The sequence below is a fragment of the Mytilus galloprovincialis genome, chromosome 2 (assembly GCF_965363235.1).
Source record: "Mytilus galloprovincialis chromosome 2, xbMytGall1.hap1.1, whole genome shotgun sequence".
Taxonomy (NCBI): Eukaryota; Metazoa; Mollusca; class Bivalvia; order Mytilida; family Mytilidae; genus Mytilus; species Mytilus galloprovincialis.
The window spans coordinates 23681819-23705779 of record NC_134839.1 but is presented as its reverse complement, the minus strand read 5'-3'; the positions used below and the strand labels follow the sequence as shown (position 1 = coordinate 23705779).

The following is a 23961-nucleotide window of genomic DNA, read 5'->3' as shown; positions in this document are numbered from 1 at the left end:
TAAACTACATTTTGGCAAATTATTAAAAAATTCTATAGATTATGATTTAGACACCCCATCTACCTTAAATGATAAGTGTAAAAGATAATATACCTCGTTAATTCTGTACAGTTCAAGTGGTCATTCTTTGTACATACAAATGCTATATTATCACTGGAATAGTTCCCATCCATATATAATTGTCGACGGAAACTCTCTCCCATTAACTCTTTGGCTATTTTACTACTAAAGGCCCGGTGCACCTCGGCCACAACAAGTATGTTTGAACAGTTTTCTAAATGCTAACAATATAATATTAGTCATAAAATGTGATGTGATAGAAAGTATATTTATATTGCAAATAGCAACCGATAAAAGAAAATATGTAAATTTTCTTGTTTTTCTTGTTTAAGGGATATTTTTAAGATTTTGATCATATAATAAACATGAACAGTATTCTGAAAATGGGCCATATTTTTTCTAATCGTTTACTTTGTTGTTTTTTTTTATTTCAATTCATATTATTGAAACAGAATATCTTAGGATCCGGAATGAAGGTGAATGTGTGGGATAATATGGACTTTTACTAACTTTACTACAAAAATAACACACAATTAGAGGTGCCAACAAGTTGTTATGGCATAAATTTAAGTAATATTACATCTTTTACTATGTGAGTGTTGGTATTTTGGCATGATTTAAAAAACATTACAGTACTAGGCCCTAATTATGATAATCTAGCCCTTTGAGAACCTTCCCCTTAATACATCTTTAATCTCATTGCTTCTGATTACTAATCTGTTAGCACAGACCCAATACTGGCATGTTAACTAAATCTGTTGTAAATAGCAGATAATTTTGAAGATTTAATAAATGTTTAACTTACTTCTTGTGCTATCCTATCTCTAGCCGCATTAGCATCACCTACTCCCGGCAAGTCTACTAATGTACACCCAGTAAAAAAATTGGGAATTCGTATCGTCACTGACTTTATGATCGGCCATAAGTGTTGTCCTTCTTCCTCAGTACTAATAATATACTTTTCTATATTACATCTGAATTCTTGAAGCTGAAACGATGAGGGTGTATTGATATGTGAGTATAAAAAATACCTTAAAACAGATTTCTGTAAATTCAGAAATTATTGCATGCATTTATCATTGCGATTTTATCATTTTCAACTAAGATGTGATTTTTTGTCTTTGCGATATTGAGAAAAATCCTGTTTAATTCGTATAAAAAATTCAAAATGCAAGTTTAAATTATTGTGATTTTAACCCTGCCATATTTTTTGCATTAATATAAACATTGCAATAATTTCTTAATTTACAGTATTCAACATGTTCAATTGGTATTATAATGTGACAAAACATATAGAAAAAACACCATATGTTATGGCAGAAATCTAACAATGAAATAATTTCTATAATAAGATTCAAGAGGATGTCCAGCTTTAATAGCTATTATAAGTTTTAGTCATTATTGAAGAACATAAGACTAAAGTTAACATTCATTTGAATTCTATTTTTAAAATGAGGCATTTTCTCATTTACATGTATTATTTCCTTAAATTTTTGAAATGGCTGCTGCTTAGTGGCAATGGGATTAGGTGACATCTGCTATTTAAAAAGAGGGACGACAGATACCAGACGGACAGTCAAACTCATAAATCGAAAATAAACTGACAACGCCATGGCTAAAAATGAAAAGGACAAACAGACAAACAATAGTACACACGACTCAACACTATTACTTGCAATAGCGATATTAGTTTTTTTTCTTGCTTTCATGTTTATACACACTTCAATAATATACTATTTAGTTTACCGTTTTTGATTTAAAATGTTTCATTGTTCCCAGGTGAGAAGTGATGTCGTTTTCTCCGTTTAAGTCACTGAGAGATGAGAACTGTCCATAAACTGCTCTCATTTTTAAGAATGCCACTCCAGCTTCTGATTGTTCATCTGGTCTATTATTCTTCATTGTTCCATCATTCTTGGTCATATCTTTGATTAGGACATCATATTCTTTCTGCCATTCCTGCAAATATTTCCATAGTTATAAAACAGAATAATACTTTATTTTCTCTATCAAAAGATGAAAAGTTTGCTAATAAATAAAATTGGAAAATTACTCTTAGAATAAATTTTGAAATACTACATTTATTGCGATATGATCACATAAAATACACAAGTTTACATTGCATATTATTATACCTTACATATATTTCAAATAATTCTATTGGGTGAAATGTTATCACGTGACATGGAATAATTCATTTAATTTTCATTCAATTGCAAGGAAGGACGAATAACCCTAAAAACTTACACCAGCGGGGAATAACCCTATTATTCACCGGTGAATAACCTTTTCAGTTTGTTTATTTGTACTTGAGTTACCTCCCATGAAAATGATGTCACAGGCGTAAATAAACAAAAAACAAAATAGCAGCGTTCACGTTACACCGGAAGCCCATCGAGAGACTAGGAAATAAGACATTGGACATGAATATAGCTGCGAGTGCCAGAAGCCGATGATATCTCTTATAAACGGTCCTTTTCAGGGCCATCAATATTTTACAAAAAGATTCTACTTTTGTTGTAAATTCGAGTATTTTGAACACAAAAATGTATTTTCAAAAGTCAGTCTGTGTGTTATGTTAAAAATATAGACTTTACAGTGTAAGTGTTCAAAATGCCCTTCCACTGTTAGTTCAGTATAATAAAACAATTGTGTCCTGTTGAAAAGGTGAATATCCAAAATTGTCAACCCTTAAAAGTTATTTCACTTCGGGCTGCGCCCTTTTTTTGGATCCTCCATGATTAATGTAAACTAATTTTTATCATGTTAATTAAGTTATAACACACATCTCCTTTTTTTTTCTATTTCAGGAATTCAGCATTGTAATTTAGTGCTTGAATTATTGAATTTTAATACATACAATGTTTGTCCTCCTAAAATCAACTGATGTTTACAGTTATACTAAGGTCTAGAAACTTTGTCCCATGGTTTTAATTATTTCATGATGACTTTAAAAATCTACATTTAAATTGAAATGAATCCTGAATATCAGTCCAGAGCTTCTTCTGATTATCAATTGCAAATAGCAATAAATCAATGGATTTTTCATTTATGCATGTAAGGGGTATTTTAAGATGGCTTAAAATGTAAGAACTTGTTTATGATGACAAAGACAACGGACGCCAACTGATGGCATAATCTCACATTGGACCCTTCGGGCCAGGTGAGCTAAAAACTACATGTAAATTGGAATGAATCCTGCTTATCAGTGCAGAGCTTCTTCTGATTATCAAAAAGCAATAAACATGATTTATTACATTGGTTGCAATGAATTACATTGATTTCCCAGTTAGATAAAAACCGATAATTTCACATGTGAAATAAACGGGGTTATTTCACTCTCTGACGTCATACAACAATAGGCGTTGTCAAGACGTCGATAACGTCAAATCAAAACAAATTGTCAATGCGTAGGAAAAAGATATAGTTCCTTACATTTTCCACATTAATTTTATAAAAAAAAAGCCATTTGCCAATGTAATAAAAAGAATAACTAATCGCCGTATTTGAATATCAAAAATAAGACAACTTGTGACGGAACGCCGCTATGGATTAAACTCGTGCTGCGCACTCGTTTAATCCATGCGTCATTCGGTCACGCGTTGTCTTATTTTTGATATTCAAATACGGCGATTAGTTATACTATAAATCATTGGATTTTTCATTTTATGCTTGTAAAGGGTATTTTAAGATGGCTGAAAAGTAAGATTTCTGGCTATAGATCATTTTGTGTTTAAAGATTAAGTATCTTGTATGTTAATATATATGGGTTTTTTTAACAGTCTATAGTTCATATGAGCTGTTGTAATAAATGTATTATGTATTATGTAAGCGTATTTTCATTCCAGTATGTAGAACTTTCAGTTCATGGAATGCATTAGAGTACAACTTTAATCACTAATGTTTTTATTCAGTTGGAAAAGAAACCTTATAGACAAATGAAAGAGAAAATCAGAAAACATGTCAGGAAATTTTCAAACAAGCATATTTTTTCCAGAATGAAATAGTTCCCTCTCAAAAAAGGTATAAACTTAGGTAGAAGCAATTGCAATCATGTTCATCTATCTATATGTAAGGATAAAAAAGAAGATGTGGTAGGTATGATTGCCAATGAGTTAACTCTCCACAAGAGACTTTTACAATAAAAAAAAAACCTAACTGTAAAAATATAAGGGCTTACACTGTACACTGTTTGTTTATATACATAGACCTCTGTTACACACACGTCAATTTAAAATCCCATATATACGAACTTGTAAAATACATGTACAAATGTATATGCACTATAATCACATACCTCCCTGGATAAAAATTCAATGTCTGCTTCATACTGTTCCCCATCTTCATTGTTTTCTATCTTTACCACCACAGAGGTACATGCTTGTGTTCCTGATGTTGGTAAAACACTAAACTGATCTACCACAGCATTGATCAGACTAGATTTACCTGCACCAGTAGCTCCAACAACTGCTATGGTCACTTTTGGTATAATTAGCTGCTTCTCAAGTTCTTCCAAATCTTTTCTAAAAATCAAAAATTGTAAAGCTGGATTATATTACTTTTCCTAAAAAATCTGCAGTTTTCTTGTCATAAAAGTGACATAAGTAATTGTTGCAATAATCAGGGGTGGATTTAGAGGGGTTTTCAAGGGGCCTGTTCCCCTTTTTTGTGGGAAAAATTTGGTTGATTATATAAGGATCACTAAAGAATGACTGAAGCAGGCCCCCTCTGGATCTGCCACTGATAACAACATCATCTGTATCAATCAACCTATCTTTGTTTTGTTTTTTTCACTTAAAATGTTTAAAGGGAGATCCAAGTTTGATATAAAGGAACAATACATGTATATAGTTGCTTTATTTTTGTACAACTGAAAAGTTCTGTTAATTATTTGGTATACAGTTATTCATAATTAAATACCCTGCAATTGAATAAGTTTCTAGTGACAAGGATTAATTAGATATCAGACAACCTGATTTTACCAGTATACCTGAAAATTCATTTGTAGGTAAGGTATTACCTGACATAGATATATACATTTCTGAAAATGTTTCTCATGTTTGAGAAAAATCCATGTTAATTTTGTAGTGGTAAAATTACTTTATTGTCTATTCAGAATTTACGTTTACTGGAGAAACCTAATCTGTTGACAGAACCTCATTATTTACATACAAAGTTCTATTGCAAAAAAAGCCCCATCCCTTTTAAGAAAACATATCTTTTATAGTTTAACAGTTAAATTAGTAAATGCTATTGTTTTATCTGGGTTTATTACAATATGGAATTGGTGGACATTTCATGCTTCTAAGGATTACTTGCGAAATAAAAAAAACAAGAATGTGTGACACAGATTATGTCCCACTATGTATCAATAGTACAGGGATGCCCCATCTGCACTATCATTTTCAATGATCAGTGGAGTGTCAAAATGAGAAAAAATCTATAACTTTGCATTAAAATTTGAAATATCATATGATAATAATCATAGTTAACATGTTTACTAAGTTTCACTGGTTGATTGGACTTCAACATCATCAAAAACTACCTTGACCAAATGTCAAAAACTTTAACCTGAAGCTCAGGACAGATGGACAAATGGAAGGAAGAACAGATGCACAATGCCCCTTGGTGGACTATAAAAACAATATATATAAAAAAATACAACTAATCAGATCCATGTGTTGTTACACAATTCTTCCCCCATAGGCTATGTTTACATTTGTAACTGTTGTTGACTTTGTTGGTTTGAATAAGTATATACAGCTATATTTTGTCAGGTCACTGCAGGTAAAAAAGGTTCTTTGGCACATAAAAATGAAAACCAAGGTAAAGATGTGAAAAGCTTCATGAAAGGCACAATTATTTAAACAGACAAATGACAGAGGAAACATTTTGATTTCAATGGTTGAAACTTGAATGTTTTTCAAAAAATACTTTTCAAAATTTTGCACTCTATATCCATGATATCATGCATGTCATGTATATTTTTATACTGCTGTCTTTTGATCATAAAAAAACAAAGCTTCCGTAAAGTTTGACAAAGTTATTGATGTGTAAAAAACTATAAAAACAGATTGTACCTAAACATGCTAAATGCTGCAGTAGACTGAAGTTGTCTGCACAAGAAAAACAGGAAAACATATTTCCACTATATTATAGTTCAATTTAAGATTTTAACATTAATATCACTGATACAAATAACAATCTATTTCATAAACATGATCATGATGATAACCATGATAACAGAAGGAGATTAAAAATTTGTCTTACTTCCAATTATCCAATGTTTCTTTACATTTGTCCTTCTTCTGTTTAGCTAAAGAATTTTTTATATTTGATATCAACTGTCTACACCTGGAAGATAAAAATATATATAAATAAAAGGAGAGTGGATATAATATGATGCAGCCGATATATAAACAGAAAATTAATAGCAGTATCAAGGTTCATGTGGACCCTATGTCTAAAATGGCTGTATTTTCACCTCAAAGTTTACTCTGAGTACAGACAAACCTGTGCATCTGAACAAATTTGAAGGCATAGCATGCCCTAGATAAATAGAATTCAAATGCATTGTATGATTTAGAAATTTCATAACTTAACTGGATTTTGCCATGCACTTTTTTTCATCCCTTACCTGCAGAAGATGATAAAATTAACAAACATTTGAGTTTCCCTTGATATGGTCCACTCAGATACACAGTTAAATCACCAATTATTGCCAGGTATCTATTGTCCATCTATTGTCCATGTCAATCAATAGACCACTTTCAAGTTCATCCGTCACCGGAAAAAACTCGTCAATTATACGCGCCTTTATATTATGACGTCATTTACCAGATAGAGGGGGTTGCCTGTATCCCTGCACTATTTACGTTCATCAAGTGTCTTGGTGATCGTCATTGTGCAGGATAAACTAGAAATAATGGTTGTTCTGTAGGTACTTAATGACAATTCCCTAATGACATCAATGCTGATTGTCAATTTTGAGAATTCAATTTGTCGTATAATTCGTACAATATAGAATTATAGTTTTCCAACCACTCGCTCAACATTGGAATGGAAGAGACGACGCACCTAAACGCACAAATGACGTTCACTAAAACCAGAGTTTTTGACGGAAATGCATCGAACTCGAAAGTTGTCTATACCACTCACTTTAATTATTACATGGAGGGAAGTTCTCAAACTTGTTTCCCAACTTTAAAAAGTTTATTTTGGCACCTTCTCGAGGAATGAAAAAAGTGCACTGCAAAATCCTGGTAAGTTTTTATTTTTCTGAAAACAAAAACATATTTGAAATTTATTTATCTAGGGCATGCTATGACTGAATACTTTTACAAATGCGCAGGTCTGTCTGTAAATTTGAGGTGAAAAAACATCCATTTTAGCCATAGGGTCACATATGAACCTTAAACTGATACATCAGCAATGTGAAATCTACATATACTCATGTACTTGTTCTTGAAATGTGATAAATTATGTATTATAAAATGAGATTTCATTTAGATATACAACGTATATACCGATTAAATTAATCAACAATGATACCCCCTTATCATGATTATTTGTCAAAGCATGCATTCAAAAAAATGAGAAGATAATAACCATGGATAACTCCATAAGGCAGCAACCATTTGATTTTCCAGTTTTTGGAGAAAAAAATAATTTGTTTTTGATTCTGAGAAAAAAAAATTGTTTGTTTCACCCTCAGATGCCACTATATGTAATGCTAAAATTGAAAAAAAAAAATTGTTTTCGACTTGTCGTGAAAAAATTGATTGTTTTTTGCCGCAGGCGAAAAAAATAATTTGTCCAGAAAAAAAAACCATAGCCCCCCCCCCCCCCAGAAAATCAAATGGTTGCTGCCTAAGTAAAACAAAGTGTTATTCATACTTATATAAGACGTGTCCTTCCTTTGATTTGATTCTGGTAGCTCCATTCACATCTATACAATTACTTTCAGAAGCTGTATCAACTGTTTCTTCTTTCACTTTCTTTGTTGCAGGACTCTCTTGCTCATTTATCGGTTCAACGTTTTCTCTCTTAATCTTTGACATTTTTCAGATATAACCAGACTTCACTAGAAACAGTGCCTATTATGTAACATCCAAGTTCGTTGTAGAATAGTCTCATAGATTACTTAGATCATAGATGTATTTTTATAAATTCAAATAATTTGCTAAAGCGTCGTATTCGACCAATCGTAACTTCTCGGGCTTTTACGATCGACTATTCGGAAATACAAATACAAATAAACAAGTAATAGCTTATATATAAAAAGATAAAACCTAATAATATTGAAACTAAGTTCTGCTTATGCCTTTAAAATTTTAGTAACACAACCTGGATTGGAAGAATTCAAAGGTCAATGTGGGACAGAAAATAAGTCCTGCAAATATTTGTTCCAAAGAAATTTTAGCATATATAATAAAAGATCCATTGAATGGATCTTTGATTGGGAACTTTCCTTATATGATTTCAGTTTATCCAATCCTATAAGATCCTATAAGAAAATTTCCTTCACGAAGGATAAAATATAACACAAAAAAGTTCCCAAATGGCAATGGATATTTTGTTATATGCTTCAAGTTCTTTGAAATACTATAATATCCAAAATTAGTTCTAGCTTCAAATGTAAGGAGCAAATTTCCAATAATGGAGTTCAGGCATTTTCAACTGAAAATTTGTAGCTTACTTCATGTTTGACTAAATTTAAGTTTAACCTAAACTTTTTTCATTGGTACAGACTAACAGATCATTTAGTTAAGTAACACAATTCGGCATGCAGTAATATATACTATATATATTTATCTTTAGTGTAAATATTTATCATATTAATTTGTATTTCACACATGCTATATCTTATATATGTTATATATATTATTGGAATATCTTTTCTATAACTCTTTTGAATAAAGACCATTCATTCATTCATTCATTCATTCATATTATAAGATGTATATTCTAACCTTGTTTAGAATAAATATATAAATCGTTTAAATATGTAAAAATATTGTTGTATTCCTCAGACTCCACTCTTTGTATGTACTACATGTCATGTAAATGTCATGTGAGGTGAACATTAATTAAGATGTTATTAGGTGTAAAAAATCAAATGCCACTCTTTCTTTAAGAAACAAATAGTATGTAACCCTACGACGTTTTAGCCGGTTCCAGGAAAGTATTATGCGGAACAAATATACGCTCGCACTGCCAATCTAAAGGTTAACACTTCCTTTTTTTTTGTTAAATGCTTTTTTTTGCAAACACACTTGAGAGGAATATATAAACACCCAAGGATTTGTATTCTATACAAATCATTGAAGGACCCCACTGGAAATAAGTTTCAATAATTTCTGTGGGTCATCCTATAGAGTAAAGTTAACCTCAATTTAGGATAGATTCTTGAATTTTGAAGAGTCGAAATAGGATGAACGGATCACATATATACTCGAAGGAAAATATAATACGAGCCCAAACGAAAAAATATAAACAATAGAAAATTGACTGATTAACTCTCTCTCGTACTAACTGACCATGGCCAAATCGACCAAAGACCTAGTGCACTACGGTTCTCAGACATAAGCCAAATACCCGGAAAAGACCTAGTGCACTACGGCTCTACCTTGGCTTAATACCAAAGACCTAGTGCTCTATCCTGCTCTACCTTGGCAAAGTACCAAAGACCTAGTGCTCTACCCTACTCTACGACTCTACCTTGGCCAAATACCGTAGACCTAGTGCTCTACCCTGCTCTACGGCTCTACCTTGACTAAATACCAAAGACCCAGTGTTATACCCTGCTCTATGGTGCTACTGTTTTCTTATAATCATTGTAAAACTACTAATAGCATCTGTTAAGATCCATAGTTCTGTAGTTAGGAGTACCAAACTGAATAAATTCTTGGTCTGGCACCTCATGCCAATGTTTTGCCTGCAAAACCAGATAGTTTCTGTTCATTATTTTTTTATTTAATGCTTTATTTTCAGCATGTCAAATTTATTTTGCTATCTTTACTATAATAGTGCTTCTGCTGTTTGTGCTTATTTCAGTTACTCAACTAATCTGTGCTAATTTCAGTCACTTAACTAATCTAAATGTGCTTTTAATGTGCAAACCATTTTATTTTTGCTTTAAATTTGTGTTGTTATCTCATAAGTGCATGTTTCAGTGTTTGTTTACTTTAAGATGCTTTAAAGAACTTTTGTGCTGCATGTTTACATACTGATATGAACTCTTACTTTATATGTTTAATTTATGTGTGCATGACTTAATATGTATGTTTTGCTTTATTCATGTTGCTCTGTCGGTTTTTAAAAGCTCTTCAGAGCTTATGTTTGTAATGCATATATACCGATTTTTAAATAAAACTTTATGTGATAAGTCTAAGAAAGGTATTAAGACTTCCGCTGCTATTTTGCTCAATATATACCATTACATATACCATAACATAGTCTCAGGTGAGATTAACATAACATAGTCTCAGGTGAGATTACCATAACATAGTCTCAGGTGAGATTACCATAACATAGTCTCAGGTGAGATTACTATAACATAGTCTCAGGTGAGATTACTATAACATAGTCTCAGGTGAGATTACCATAACATAGTCTCAGGTGAGATTACCATAACATAGTCTCAGGTGAGATTACCATAACATATTCTCAGTTGAGATTTCTATAACATAGTCTAAAGTTGGAACTATTGTCAAGCGAAACAACGCCAGTGATTCTTTTCAGGTTTTTAGGCACATTGCGGCGATCTATATTTAATTTTTACTAAAATATTACTTTAACATGTCTAAATTTGGAATTAAGAGTAAAAAATAATACATACTGAAATTATAAACAAGAAATCTGGATCTGAAGCTTAAGAAATCAAAGAGCAGATTGTTCTGGGGGATACGATTGCCATTGTTTCATTGACACTGTCATGTATAGCTGGATAGCATTATTTTCAAAACTAATTCAATGTACTGCACATGTAAAATGTAATTAACGTAATCTGAATAGTTACTCAACTTTAAAAATAGCCAATCTTCGATACAAGTGTATGAACAATGTACTTATTGTGTTTTAGATTTGTACTATCAATTCCAAGTTTACTTTCCACAGCAGTCACTGAGAGTGAGAGCTTGTGTTGCTTATTTGTACTTATGCCGAATCAAAATTTTGTCAAAAAAAGTTTTCTTATCTTATCTTATGAGAGAGCTTAATTGCTCCATACCTACATTTTATAGCAGAAACATTTACCATGTTCTTTCAAGCATCAATAAATCAAGGCACCATATCCCCTGAATGGAAAGAAGCCTTTGTTGCCTTGGTCCAATTTTCAAGAAAGGAGATTAATCAAGTGCAAGTAACTACCGTCCAGTTTCATTGACTGTTTTCACATGCAAGATCTTAGAGCACATTATATCCAGTGTAGTATTGCAAAACATCTTGATATCCACGGCATCCTAAACGACGCTCAATATGGATTCAGAAAGAACCCTTCCTGTGAGTCACAACTTATCCTTACAATACAGGACCTGTCTAAAACATAGATCTCGGTGAACAAATTGACCTTATCTTGCTTGATTTTTCCAAGGCATTCGATAAAGTCCCTCACGAGAGACTTTTATACAAAGCATAGTACTATGGTATAAGCGGGCCAACACTTCAATGGATAAGGAACTTCCTCAGCTCCAGAAATCAGAGAGTCGTTGTGGATGGTAAAACATATCACACTGCACCAGTCCAATCAGGGGTACCACAGGGGAGCATACTTGGACCACTCATGTTCTTTCTGTTCATCAACGACCTACTAGACTATGTTCAGTCATCAACAGTTCGTCTATTTGCTGATGACTGCGTACTGTACAGAAGGATCCAAAATGATGCAGTCTCGCAGGTACTACAAGAAGACATGAACAACTTGCTCTGATGGGAATCTGATTGGCAAATAGAATTCCATCCCGGCAACAAATGCCAACTGCTACGCGTTACCAACATGCACAAACCACATCTAACAAGCTACAACATTCATGGGCACAATTTAGAACTGGTTGACTCAGCAAAATATCTAGACGTCACAATCCACAAAACTATTAGTTGGAACACCCATATAGAGAGTATATAGTTAAAAAGGCTAATTCAACCAGGGCCTTCATCCAAAGAAATCTTCAGCACTGTCCCCAACAAACAACGGTTGTATGCTACACAACACTAGTAAGACCATTGCTTGAGTATGCATGCTCAGTCTGAGACCCGTTCACCAACCTTAACATACAGAAATTAGAAAGTGTGCAAAGAAGATCAGCCCGGTTTGTATTGAACAACTACCAACAAACCACCAATGTAACATCAATGCTAAAAACTCTACAGTGGCAACCACTAGCCGAGAGGAGGGCCAACTGCAAAGCAGTAATGATGTACAGGATAGTAAATGGCCTCGTAGCAATACCAACGCTAGAGCTACACACTACATCATCCGTAGCAAGAGGACACACAACACGATTTATCGTACCGTATGCCAGAACTTCAACATACAAGCATTCCTTCTTTCAAGAAAGCATACGGATATGGAACAGCCTTCCACAACCTTTGGTGGACAGTACCTCATTTGATGCTTCCAAGCAGGGGGTAGGTACTGAAAATTTACTATAAAAACAAAAATGCTTTTTGATCAAAATCTCGATTTACATATATTATGATCAATAGTTAATTTAACCCTAAAAAAGGATGAAAGTCCAATATGCGGAATTTCGGGTGTTTTTAGTTCGGAAAAACAGGGAATCCCCCCAGAAGGACATTTCAAACAAATAAAAAGTTATGTTTTTTATGACTGTTGTAATTCATACTACTTTTCCCCTCAAAAATGAAATTGGTTTAGTGTGTCCTTATTACATAAAAAAACAACTTTTTAAAGAAAAAATTGTAACATCGCTAAATTGTACCGATATAGCTCCTTAATAAGAAATTTATGGATAAGCATCGCCGTATCTCCATCAGTAGAGCACATAACTATTTCCGTTCTCTAACTTTATTTTGCCTCAACCTATGAATCACCGTATACAATGCTTATTACCATCAAACACAGATCAAATGCGAATTTGGGTGGCTGTTCTTGCGTAATGACCCTTTAAAATGTTGTGTATGCTAGCTGGAAACATTCTCCGTTTATTTGGTTATATTCAGTAGAAGGTCCGAGTAAAATCATACATTTAAAATATCTACATAGAAATAAAGCAGTTGGATTTTTTGGGAGAGGTGGTAAGAGCTCAGAGAGACAGGTTAATAGTAATGACGGAGATTGAAGAGTGCATAGAAGATGTTGTAGAAAGCAACGGGCGCCGAGAAATCTAGGTGAGGCAGTGGCTGACACGATGACCACTGTATGGGCAGTATGCGAGACTTGCATTAACTCAACAAAGAGGAACCCTATGCTTATAAAAACTTCCTCATAGTGGACACTGATATGTAATGGTAGTTTTATTGCTCTTTTTTTGAAAATGACACCACAAAATGAGATTTGTCTCTGGATTACTCCGATTAGTACTTAACAAATAAAGCGTACCGTTTGTGTGAAGAAGAAGAAGAAGAAGAAGAAGAAGAAGAAGAAGAAGAAGAAGAAGAAGAAGAAGAAGAAGAAGAAGAAGAAGAAGAAGAAGAAGAAGAAGAAGAAGAAGAAGAAGAAGAAGAAGAAGAAGAAGAAGAAGAAGAAGAAGAAGAAGAAGAAGAAGAAGAAGAAGAAGAAGAAGCTTTATTTCCATAAAATGAGCATAATATAATATCATTGTAATATAATCTTCTTTCTTTTACAAATATAATAAACAACACATAGTTACAAACACAAATAAGAAACAACAGTTTTCACATATTAGTATATATATAAAACCTTTGTCTCAGGCACACCTCTGGAAAGTAACAAAAAAAGAATACTCAGTGTGAGTAGGCTAAATATATCTAGCTGAACTGCAAAAGGCACCAAGGGACGGTGCTATATGGCATGGTGGGTGCATATTAAAATGTGTATCGGGACATTAATGATATGGTAAGATATGGTAAGAAGTTGCACATAAATGGTATGTCATCCTCGTGCCTGGTGCAGAGGAGTCAGTACTATATTGTGCATAAGTATGTTATCAGTATTTTTCATAGATTTGATATCCAGTATTTAAAGGGTTAAAGATATTTATTTTCTTTTTGCTTTATGGCAACAATCTGCATGTTTTGCTAAACAATATTGCAAAAGAGGGCAAAGATGTCACAAATTTCCCCAAATTTTACCAATAGTAGAATTTCAATCCCCTGTAGTGATACCTTTTCTGAAACTGTTTACAACTTTACATATATATCTATCAAGAGATCAAGAGTGCATTTCTTTCTAACCAAAGTTTGGTAAACGTTGTGTGCCGTTTGTTATAGTTTGTTAAACGTTACAGAAGTAGAAACAAATGCATCGTTTAATCAGAGTTTGCTGACCCTGCTAGAACTGTTAAAAACGCATGCGCATTTTGTTGTTATTTGAACTTATTACGCAGGGAAAAAAAGCCTCCGTAGAAATCCACAGAGGACATCGCTCCTCTATGCATATTTAATTATTGACAGTTCTTCATCTTAATTAGATGAATGTATGAAGATAGCGATGATTTTAAAAAGAGGTATGTTTTTGCTTGTCATAACTCAAAATATTGTCTAAAATTACTCAAATTTTCTTTCATAGCTGTTATTTTAATGGAAAAAAGGAGCCCAGGGTGATACCTAAATTTGAGTATCTTTATACATTGTTTTGAATTTTTACAAGCGAGAACACGTTTGGATAATTAGATAATTGATTTAATGTTAAAGTTAGAAAGAAATGCATCGTTTCAACTAACAAACGACGACGACAAACTGCATGTAGACGCATTTGCAGCGAGTGTATAGTTTGCTTTCGTCTCATTTTTGTGTGAAATTACGTCAAAAAGTTCGAATGAAGAAAAAAAATGACTGCAATGTGACCTAAAGTTGTTTTGACAAAATTTCAAAACCAATTTTCGTTACATAATAAATTTATGTAAGAAAGAATTTATAGTAAAGGTTTTAAGTAGTTTGTGGTATACGACGGAAATTGGCTTTAGGTTACATACATTTTTGTAATTTGAATGATGTAAGTAAAGTGTTGATAATTGATTGACCTTGCTTCATTTTAACATGTTATACATTTTTTTCTCTATTCTTTATATTTAAACACCCATTTCACTCTGTTCTTTATTTTTTGCCATTAGTTTTCAACCCCCCCCCCCCAAATCGATAATATCTAGTACATTTTCATTATATTCAGAATAAAGTTATTCTGTTAATCGCATAAAATTGATATTACTAAATTCTTCATTCTCTGCAATTAATTTTCATACTTTTTCTCCCTATTATTTCTCTATCCCTCCCCCCATTTTTCTCTATTCATATGTTTTCCAAATCATTCTCTATTTGGTAAACCCAATCCAGATCAATTATTAAATTGTCTATTTCTTGTAGTTACACATTTTCTTAATTTATGTAATTTGGGAAATAAAATATACAGGACAACGAAAACCTATCACCGATTACCGTAACGTCTGTTTCATATCACATTTATGAATTCATATGGTACATGTTTTCGATGACGTCCGCGTTAATGTTGAAATATTATGAAACGTTTTCGTTGACGTCCGCGCTTGTTTTCAGATAACTATTTAAAAATATTTAAATATTATATCACAGTTTAACTGTTCTAAAATGGATTAATAACACACACAAAAAAACACCATAAAACCAAAACATATAAAGTATATATGATATAAAATTAAACAGAAATTGAATTGTCAATTAAAACTAGGAATTGCATTTTCATAAACAAGAATTTGTAAACGGTATAAAATATTCTTGATTTGAACAAAATAATTTATATCAAATAATTTATACTACAACCATTTCTGGACAAACGGAAAATACGGACAGACAAAACAGAAACTAATCCATAAAACAGGTAAACTATAATCCTGATGTTCTTAAAAACCAACTTTGAATGATAACTTAGTCATCAGCAGTCTAAAAATGAATGTTCTTGTACAATTACTTTCATATTTGAAAAATCCGCCTTTGCCAAAATTGCAGGATTTTCTTCCCTCCCGTAACACCTTCGTTCTTCTCAGGTTTTGTTGGGTTACGTGTACTAAGCTAAGTTTTTAGTTTTCTATGTTATGCATGTGGACTGCTGTTTGTCTTCTTTTCGTTTTTTGCTATGACTGTGTCGGTTTGTTTTCAACCTTTGAGTTTGCTTGGTTCTTTGGTGTCTTTTGTCTCTCTTTTAAAATGTTACCTCTACGTGCAAAAGTTTAGACATGTACTGTACATGGAGGAATTTTTGTACAGTTAAAACAATGTTGACAATATATTTTTCGGAAGCAGAGTTATGAGAGTTCATCAGATCAGCACACACTTTTAGAGAATCGTGTAGCAGTCATGTGTTCTCGTGTATGGCAGAGTAGAGATCTAAGAGTAGTCGAATGTGGTCGCGAAGGGATCGGGTATTGGTCGAATTGTTCTGGGATAAAAATAAATATAGAAGTCGCAGTGATCTGGAGGCGATCGGGCATTGACCAAGTTAATCTGGAAAATGATCGGACATTAGTCGAGCAAAGGTCGAAATGATCGAGTACTGATCGGTAATTTTTTTGTATTCCGACCAAACTCGATCTCTACACGATCCTTTCCCGATCATTCGACCGTTACTCGACGAATTCTCGATGACTTCTCGACTGAATTGCTTCTCGATCCTTACTCGAATGTTTTTGACATGTCAAAAACTCTCGGGTAGAAAGTCCGATCGATAAAGAGCAAGGAAGACTATCCCGAGCATGCTTGTCGATTGAGTCAGACCAGCCTCCCAATCACGATATTTGTCTTGATCGGGGTTGATCGAGTTGATCTGATCGGCAGTGTGAACCTAGCTTAACTGGAAGAAAACTAAGAACATTTATAAGTAAAATACAGAAAAAACAGGTACAAAATTTTAACAAAATTTCCTTCTAGATACAAGCTTCTGTCCAAGTTTGGTACAATTTCATTATAGTTTAAGAAAGTTATTAAAATTTTAAAAACTTTAACCACAGAGTGAATGTAATGTTTCGTGGCAGAAAAACTTAGTCCTTTTATAAAATGTATAAGTAAATTACACAGGCACTCGTCTCAGAACTGTTTCCCTATATGGCTTTATATATATAAAGGGGGGGGGGGATTTTGAGACGAGTGCCTATGGTAAATTACGGTAAAAATAGTTATTTATAATTTACAAAATTTACTTCTGGATACTATCTTATGTTGATAAACAGAGACATATGATACAATATGTATTATAGGTCCGCCAAGTTATTTAAAAAAAAATTCAACCACAGGGTGAATATTTGTGGACGCCACCGCCGACGACGTCGGAATGTAGGATCTCTATGTCGATTTTTTTCGACAAAAATCGAAAGCTCGAGTGACGACAAAAATATTAAAAAAAATAATGTAGCCACTGTCCACTATCCGCGGAAAGGGAGACGACTCTTTTCTATTTTAAAAGAACTCTCTAGTTTGAAAGACATAAATACATGATTGATGTAAACAATAACCTGACAACAAGCTTCTTTACATTACATTTTGTATTTTAAAATAAACAAAATGAGTGGAGTTCTTATGTCGAAGATTTTCATAGGAAAAGACATGGAAAGTCGTCTTATTGCGGCATCTGAAAGTGGTGATCTTTCAACAGTCAAGAAATTACTTAAATTTAAAGTAAACTCGAACTCGAAAGACAGCGATGGGACGTGTGCACTATCAAAGGCTTGTGCCGGTATATCGATAAAGCCAACACTTATAAGCTTTTATTAACATAATCAGTTTTGTTATCTACCTTCGTATCTTATCGTTCCAAACCCGCAACACATAAAATCATCAATATATTGAAATGTATATATGTGGGCGTTTTTCAATAAAAACGTCTTTTCTTGTCCCAGCCACTTTATAAAAAAATGTGTTTGATCTTTGCAAGTAATTTTTTGTGAAGTCAGTACATTGATTAGATTTAACATTTGTAAGCAAAGAAACAGTTTATTTTTAGAGGGATTGATAAGATATTGAATCCTGAATGGTCCAAAACAACCAAAATGGCATGTCCCTAGACCGCCTGTTCAACATTCATACTCTAAAATATGGTAAAAAAATGAAGAAATAAATGTTTTTTTTACTTAACATAAGTTCTTTAATAATTCAAAAGTATGTTCAGAGCCAACATATTTTGATAAACAGCTTTCAATATAGGTTTTTTAATTTCAGGTGTGTCCCTAACAAAATGTCCACTACGAAACGGGTCAAATCTCCTTCAGCATCTGGTTTTAATATTATGAAAAAAACATCAGACTACAGCTTGATAAATGCTTTGATGAATACAATCAGTCTTGTTACTATTGCAATATAAGGATTGTTGGAAAAAAATAAAACATGCGAATACGTCCCTTACGAAACGGTCCTCTACGAAACAAGTATGAGAGAAAAACGTTTCGTAGTGGACACTACCACTACCATGCAGTCTTTTTTTAATCTTTTTTCAATTATATTCGTGCAAAACAAATATCAAGGGTTAGTTTCATGTAATTTTTATTATGTTTTTATTAACATATAATAGGTTTGATGTCAACTACGAAACTTTTTTGTCCACTACGAAACGCATCAAAATGTCCACTACGTAACATGAGTTGAACCTTCATATGTGAAGTACTGTCTAATCTTTATCGATAAAAATGGTTTTCCAGTTCAGAAAAAAATGAGATTTTTCTAGTATATAAAGTAAACAAACTGGAATGTCTATAGGAAACATTTAAAATTGCAAAACTTATGTGTGTTTAGAAGAAGTTTCGTAGGGGACGACAACAGTCCCCTACGAAACAGTACACAAATTATGAAAATAATATCATTTTAAAGAATATTTAAGATTGCACTTTTTGTTTACAAACAGGTCTATTATAGAGGTATTCAAAATAACTCTTGAAATTAAATTTTTTACAAGTTGATCTTCCATTTTTTTTAGGTCTGAAATGTACGCTTTTATTGAAAAACGCCCATGTCACATATATACACCTTATTGATATTTCAGTATTTGTCTGCTATAAATGTATTAACATGTACACTTTTGGTATTTTGTTGGTTTTTTTGTCTCCAAATGACCTTATACATGTTATATCTGCCTTGAATAACCTTTTGACGTCAACAACAATCACTCAAATGTTTTGAATTGTCTGTATCTGTATGTGTTGTTGAAGATATTAATTCTGGCTTTGACTCATTGAGATGTCAAAATTTACATGAACGTGTGTGAATTTATGTAGTGGGTCTTATTGGGGTCTTAGCGTGACACGGGATTGTCTATTTTTTGTAAGTGTGACATGTGAAAGTCTAATTATTGTGCCGTGAAAACGGGAAATGAAGTCTAGCGGGACATGGGAAATTACAAAACTAGAGGCTCTAAAGAGCCTGTGTCGCTCACCTTGGTCTATGTGCATATTAAACAAAGAACACAAATGGTTTCATGACAAAATTGTATTTTGGTGATGGTGATGTGTTTGAAGTTCTTACTTTACTGAACATTCTTGCTTCTTACAATTATATCTATAATGAACTTTGCCCATTAGTAACAGAGAAAAATATTTGGTAAAAATTTACATAAATTTACCAAATTAATGAAAATTGTTAAAAATTGACTATAAAGGGCAATAACTCCTTAAGGGGTCAATTGACCATTTAGGTCATGTGGACTTATTTGTAGATCTTACTTTGATGAACATTATCGCCGTTTACAGTTTATCGCTATCTATAATAGTATTCAAGATAATAACCAAAAACAGCAAAATTTCTTTAAAAATTACCAATTGGAGCAGCAACCCAATAACCAGTTGTCCTATTCATTTGAATATTTCAGGGCAGATATATATTGACTTAATTAACAATTTAACTCCTTGTCAGATTTCCTCTAAATGATTTGGGTTTCAGAGTTATAGGCAAAAAACTACATTTTACCCCTGTTCTATTTTTAGCCGTGGTGGCCATCTTGGTTGGATGGCCAGGTCATCGGACACATTTTTCAAACAAGGTACCTCAAAGATGACTGTGGCCAGGTTTGAATTAATTTGGCCCAGTAGTTTCAGAGGAGAAGATTTTTGTAAAAGATAACTAAGATTTACGAAAAATGGTTAAAAATTGACTATAAAGGGCAATAACTCCTAAAGGGGTCAACTGACCATTTCGGTCATGTCGACTTATTTGTAAATCTTACTTTGATGAACATTATTGCTGTTTACAGTTGATCTCTATCTATAATAATATTCAAGATAATAACCAAAAACAGCAAAATTTCCTCAAAATTACCAATTCAGGGGCAGCAACCCAACAACAGGTTGACCGATTCATCTGAAAATTTCAGGGCAGATAGATCTTGACCTGACAAACATTTTTACTCCATGTCAGAGTTCCTCTAAATGTTTTGGTTTTTGAGTTATAAGCCATAAACTGCATTTTACCCCTATGTTCTATTTTTAGCCGTGGCGGCCATCTTGGTTGGTTGACCAGGTCACGCCACACATTTTTTAAACTAGATACCCCAAAGATAATTGTGGCCAACTTTGGATTAATTTGGCCTATTAGTTTCAGAGGAGAAGATTTTTGTAAAAGATTACTTAGATTTATTAAAAAATGGTTAAAAATTGACTATAAAGGGCAATAACTCCTTAAGGGGTCAACTGACCATTTTGGTCATGTTGACTTATTTGTAAATCTAACTTTGCTGAACATTATTGCTGTTTACAGTTTATCTCTATCTATAATAATATTCAAGATAATAACCAAAAACAGCAAAATTTCCTAAAAAAATGACCGATTCAGGGGCAGCAACCCAACAACAGGTTGACCGATTCATCTGAAAATTTAAGGGCAGATAGATCTTGACCTAATAAACATTTTTACCCCACATCAGATTTGCTCTAAATGCTTTGGTTTTTGAGTTATAAGCCAAAAACTGCATTTTACCCCTATGTTCTATTTTTAGCCGTGGCGGCCATCTTGATTGGTTGACCGGGTCACGCCACACATTTTTTAAACTAGATACCCCAAAGATAATTGTGGCCAAGTTTGGTTCAATTTGGCCCAGTAGTTTCAGAGAAGAAGATTTTTGTAAAAGTTAACAACGACGGACGACAGACGACGGACGACGACGCCGGACGCCGGACGCAAAGTGATGGGAAAAGCTCACTTGGCCCTTCGGGCCAGGTGAGCTAAAAAATGAGAATTGCTTACTTACATAGTGTAAGCAGGATACGAGAATCTGACAAAACAGTAAGCGGGATCCGGGATCAGAACCCCCTATGTAATGGCAGACAAACTTGCATGCAGTGTAAATACACCTATTACAAGACATCACAAAGGTTTTGATGTCACATTAAAAAACAATTGACACCACAATATAAAAGTGACTTTTGTATGACGTTAATAGTTCAACTTGTAGATATTCTAGGGTCAAGCGGCACATATTTCCAAATAGCGATAAGGACCTTAGGTGTATTCACAATAAGTCTAATAGGGGACAGTCATTTAGTAATTTTTTTTATATTGTTGGACTATTAAAAGGTTATCAAGAGAAAACTTGGGGAATCAAGGGTATAAACAAAATCTGTGGTAATTTATTTACGGTATACACTATTTCTTCATTTCACAAATCATACTACTATTTGGTGTACTTGTAAAGTACAAAAGACAGGTGAAATATACCGAAGGGACTTTCAAACTGATCAGTCAAAAATAAAGTGACAAGGCCATGGCAAAAAAAAGAAAAAGACTACCAGACAAAACAACCTAGAAAACTAAAGTTTGAAAAAAAACCCAGAAAACAGGGGTGATCTCAGGTGCTTCAAAAGGGTACGCAGAATCTGCTCAACATGTAGCACTTGTTGTGGTTGCTCATGTAAGAACAAACGACTAACTCAGAAAGTCACACTTGAGGATGGGATTGACCAATTTATAATAGTGACCATAAAATTTACGACTTTATTTCTGTTTCAGGAGGATTTACACCAGTTGTGAAATTACTGATAGAGAATGGTTGTGATGTTAATATGAAAGGAAGATTAAATGTAACACCACTTCATGCTGCAGTGATAGGTAAGATTAAACCATCTCTATTTTTCCCCTCTAAATATGTTCCCTGTGATGTATCTTGTAAAGGTATGCATGCTGCACACATGGCTATATTGTCACTAAATTATGTTGATTTTTTAAGATTGTTTGTTTGATATATAAGAATTTTTATTATATCCAACATATATGTTAGTTTCGAATTACATCAGCTGAGTCTTGTTCAGTACACAGATAAATAGATATAGCTTGATCAACATATTATACAAAGAATTCTGTTGAAACTTGTGTAAGGGGCCGTCTTAAACTTACAGTGTGTTTTTTTCAACAGACTACTATTGCAATGATATGTTATGTTTAGGGATTATCTTTCCTTGATCCAGAAAGCTGAAAAATGCCACCATTTATAGATACTCCTTTACAATAGTCCATTTGCCAATTACCAATTTGATTCTGTTATTACACACTTTTTAAACAAATTACTTCCCTTTGTCAATTGTAGACTGGTTCTATACCGGATAAAAATGGCTGTTGCCAATGCAAAGCATGATATTAAAGTTGAAAGTGATGTATAGGTGGTTTATCTTCTTTTTCATGAAAAATAGGTTATGGTGACAAAAGATTATAGCTAAACAACAAATCAATGTGATTAAAAGATTTGAAAAACTTAAAGGTTACTCACATCACACAGGTAAATTTGCTCTTTCCCCTAGCTCTCCATAGTCATTTCAAATTTATGTCCCTCATAAGGGTGACAACAAAAAAAGGATCTCTAATTACAGGGTCAATTACAGGAATTGGCAAATGGACTATTGAAATAACTAAATAATATATTCCATCTGCTAATTTCCAGTTCATAAAATTGTATAAGTGTTATAATAAATCGAAGGTTACAACTCTCTCTAGCAAAGTTAATTATTTTCATTTTGTAAAGACAAAAATAAAACTATTTCCATAATTTTGTAAGTACATGTATATTGTTTTCTGCAATTATCAACTTTTTCTTACATAGGAAACCACAGTGAAATTGTGAAGCATTTACTAATTGCTGGAGCTAAACCAGAGGCAATGACAGTGACAGGCATTAAACCAATAGACTTGACAAAACATGAATCTGAAATATGGAACATTATAAATGATATTAAACTGGGTGATATGCCTGAAATTGAGGAAGTCAGTGAAGTATTTGAAGTTCCAGATTTCAGTATTCCTGGTGGTGAGAAAAAGGCCAGGAAAAAGTCAGGAAAAGGCAAAAAGGGAAAGAAAGGCAAAAAAGGAAAGAAGGGTGGAAAGAAAGGAGGCAAAAAGAAGAAGAAAAAATGAACAGATTTCTGTTACATGAATACAATTATTTTTACTAGTCCTGTTGGTCTATGATGATGTAATTTTATATAAATACAAGACTGAAAATCACAGGTCATATCATCATATCATAGATATTTAAGAAGATTTATAAATGTTAGAAAAAAATAGTTATTTAATTTTGTTAATAGAAATACAATTATCAATATTTCTTTCATCTGTTTCATAATCTCAAGTTATCAGTATGACATAAAACTCAACGTGTTGATAATCTAACATCCAACCAAATAAAGTGGAGTTCCAACATTGTGAGAATCAATGAATTAGACAAGATTAATAAGAATTTTCAGACTACCTGTAAATAAGAATTTTCAGACTACCTGTAAATAAGAATTTGTGTACACTGATATCAAACCTCTGATGGATGAATAG

General features: G+C 33.0%; 2 protein-coding genes across 3 annotated transcripts in view; one reads left to right on the top strand and one right to left on the bottom strand.

The window, feature by feature from the left end:
- Positions 1–8271, bottom strand: part of LOC143063187 (nuclear GTPase SLIP-GC-like) — a 49328-nt gene extending 41057 nt beyond the window's left edge. For both annotated transcript variants that reach the window (XM_076235176.1, XM_076235177.1), the window contains exons 1-6: positions 7957–8271; positions 6331–6414; positions 4358–4583; positions 1807–2019; positions 866–1048; positions 94–281 (exon numbers count right to left, since the gene is read on the bottom strand). In XM_076235176.1, the coding sequence (XP_076091291.1) occupies positions 94–281; positions 866–1048; positions 1807–2019; positions 4358–4583; positions 6331–6414; positions 7957–8120 (1058 nt within the window). In that variant the 5' untranslated portion in view covers positions 8121–8271. The remainder of the gene's footprint in view (positions 1–93; positions 282–865; positions 1049–1806; positions 2020–4357; positions 4584–6330; positions 6415–7956) is intronic.
- A 9379-nt stretch (positions 8272–17650) lies between these two features.
- LOC143063183 (uncharacterized) lies at positions 17651–23836 on the top strand. The gene is made up of 3 exons (XM_076235174.1): positions 17651–17902; positions 22156–22254; positions 23240–23836. The coding sequence occupies exons 1-3, from the start codon at positions 17731–17733 to the stop codon at positions 23548–23550; spliced, it is 582 nt and encodes a 193-aa protein (XP_076091289.1). The 5' UTR covers positions 17651–17730; the 3' UTR covers positions 23551–23836.
- Positions 23837–23961: the final 125 nt, after the last annotated feature.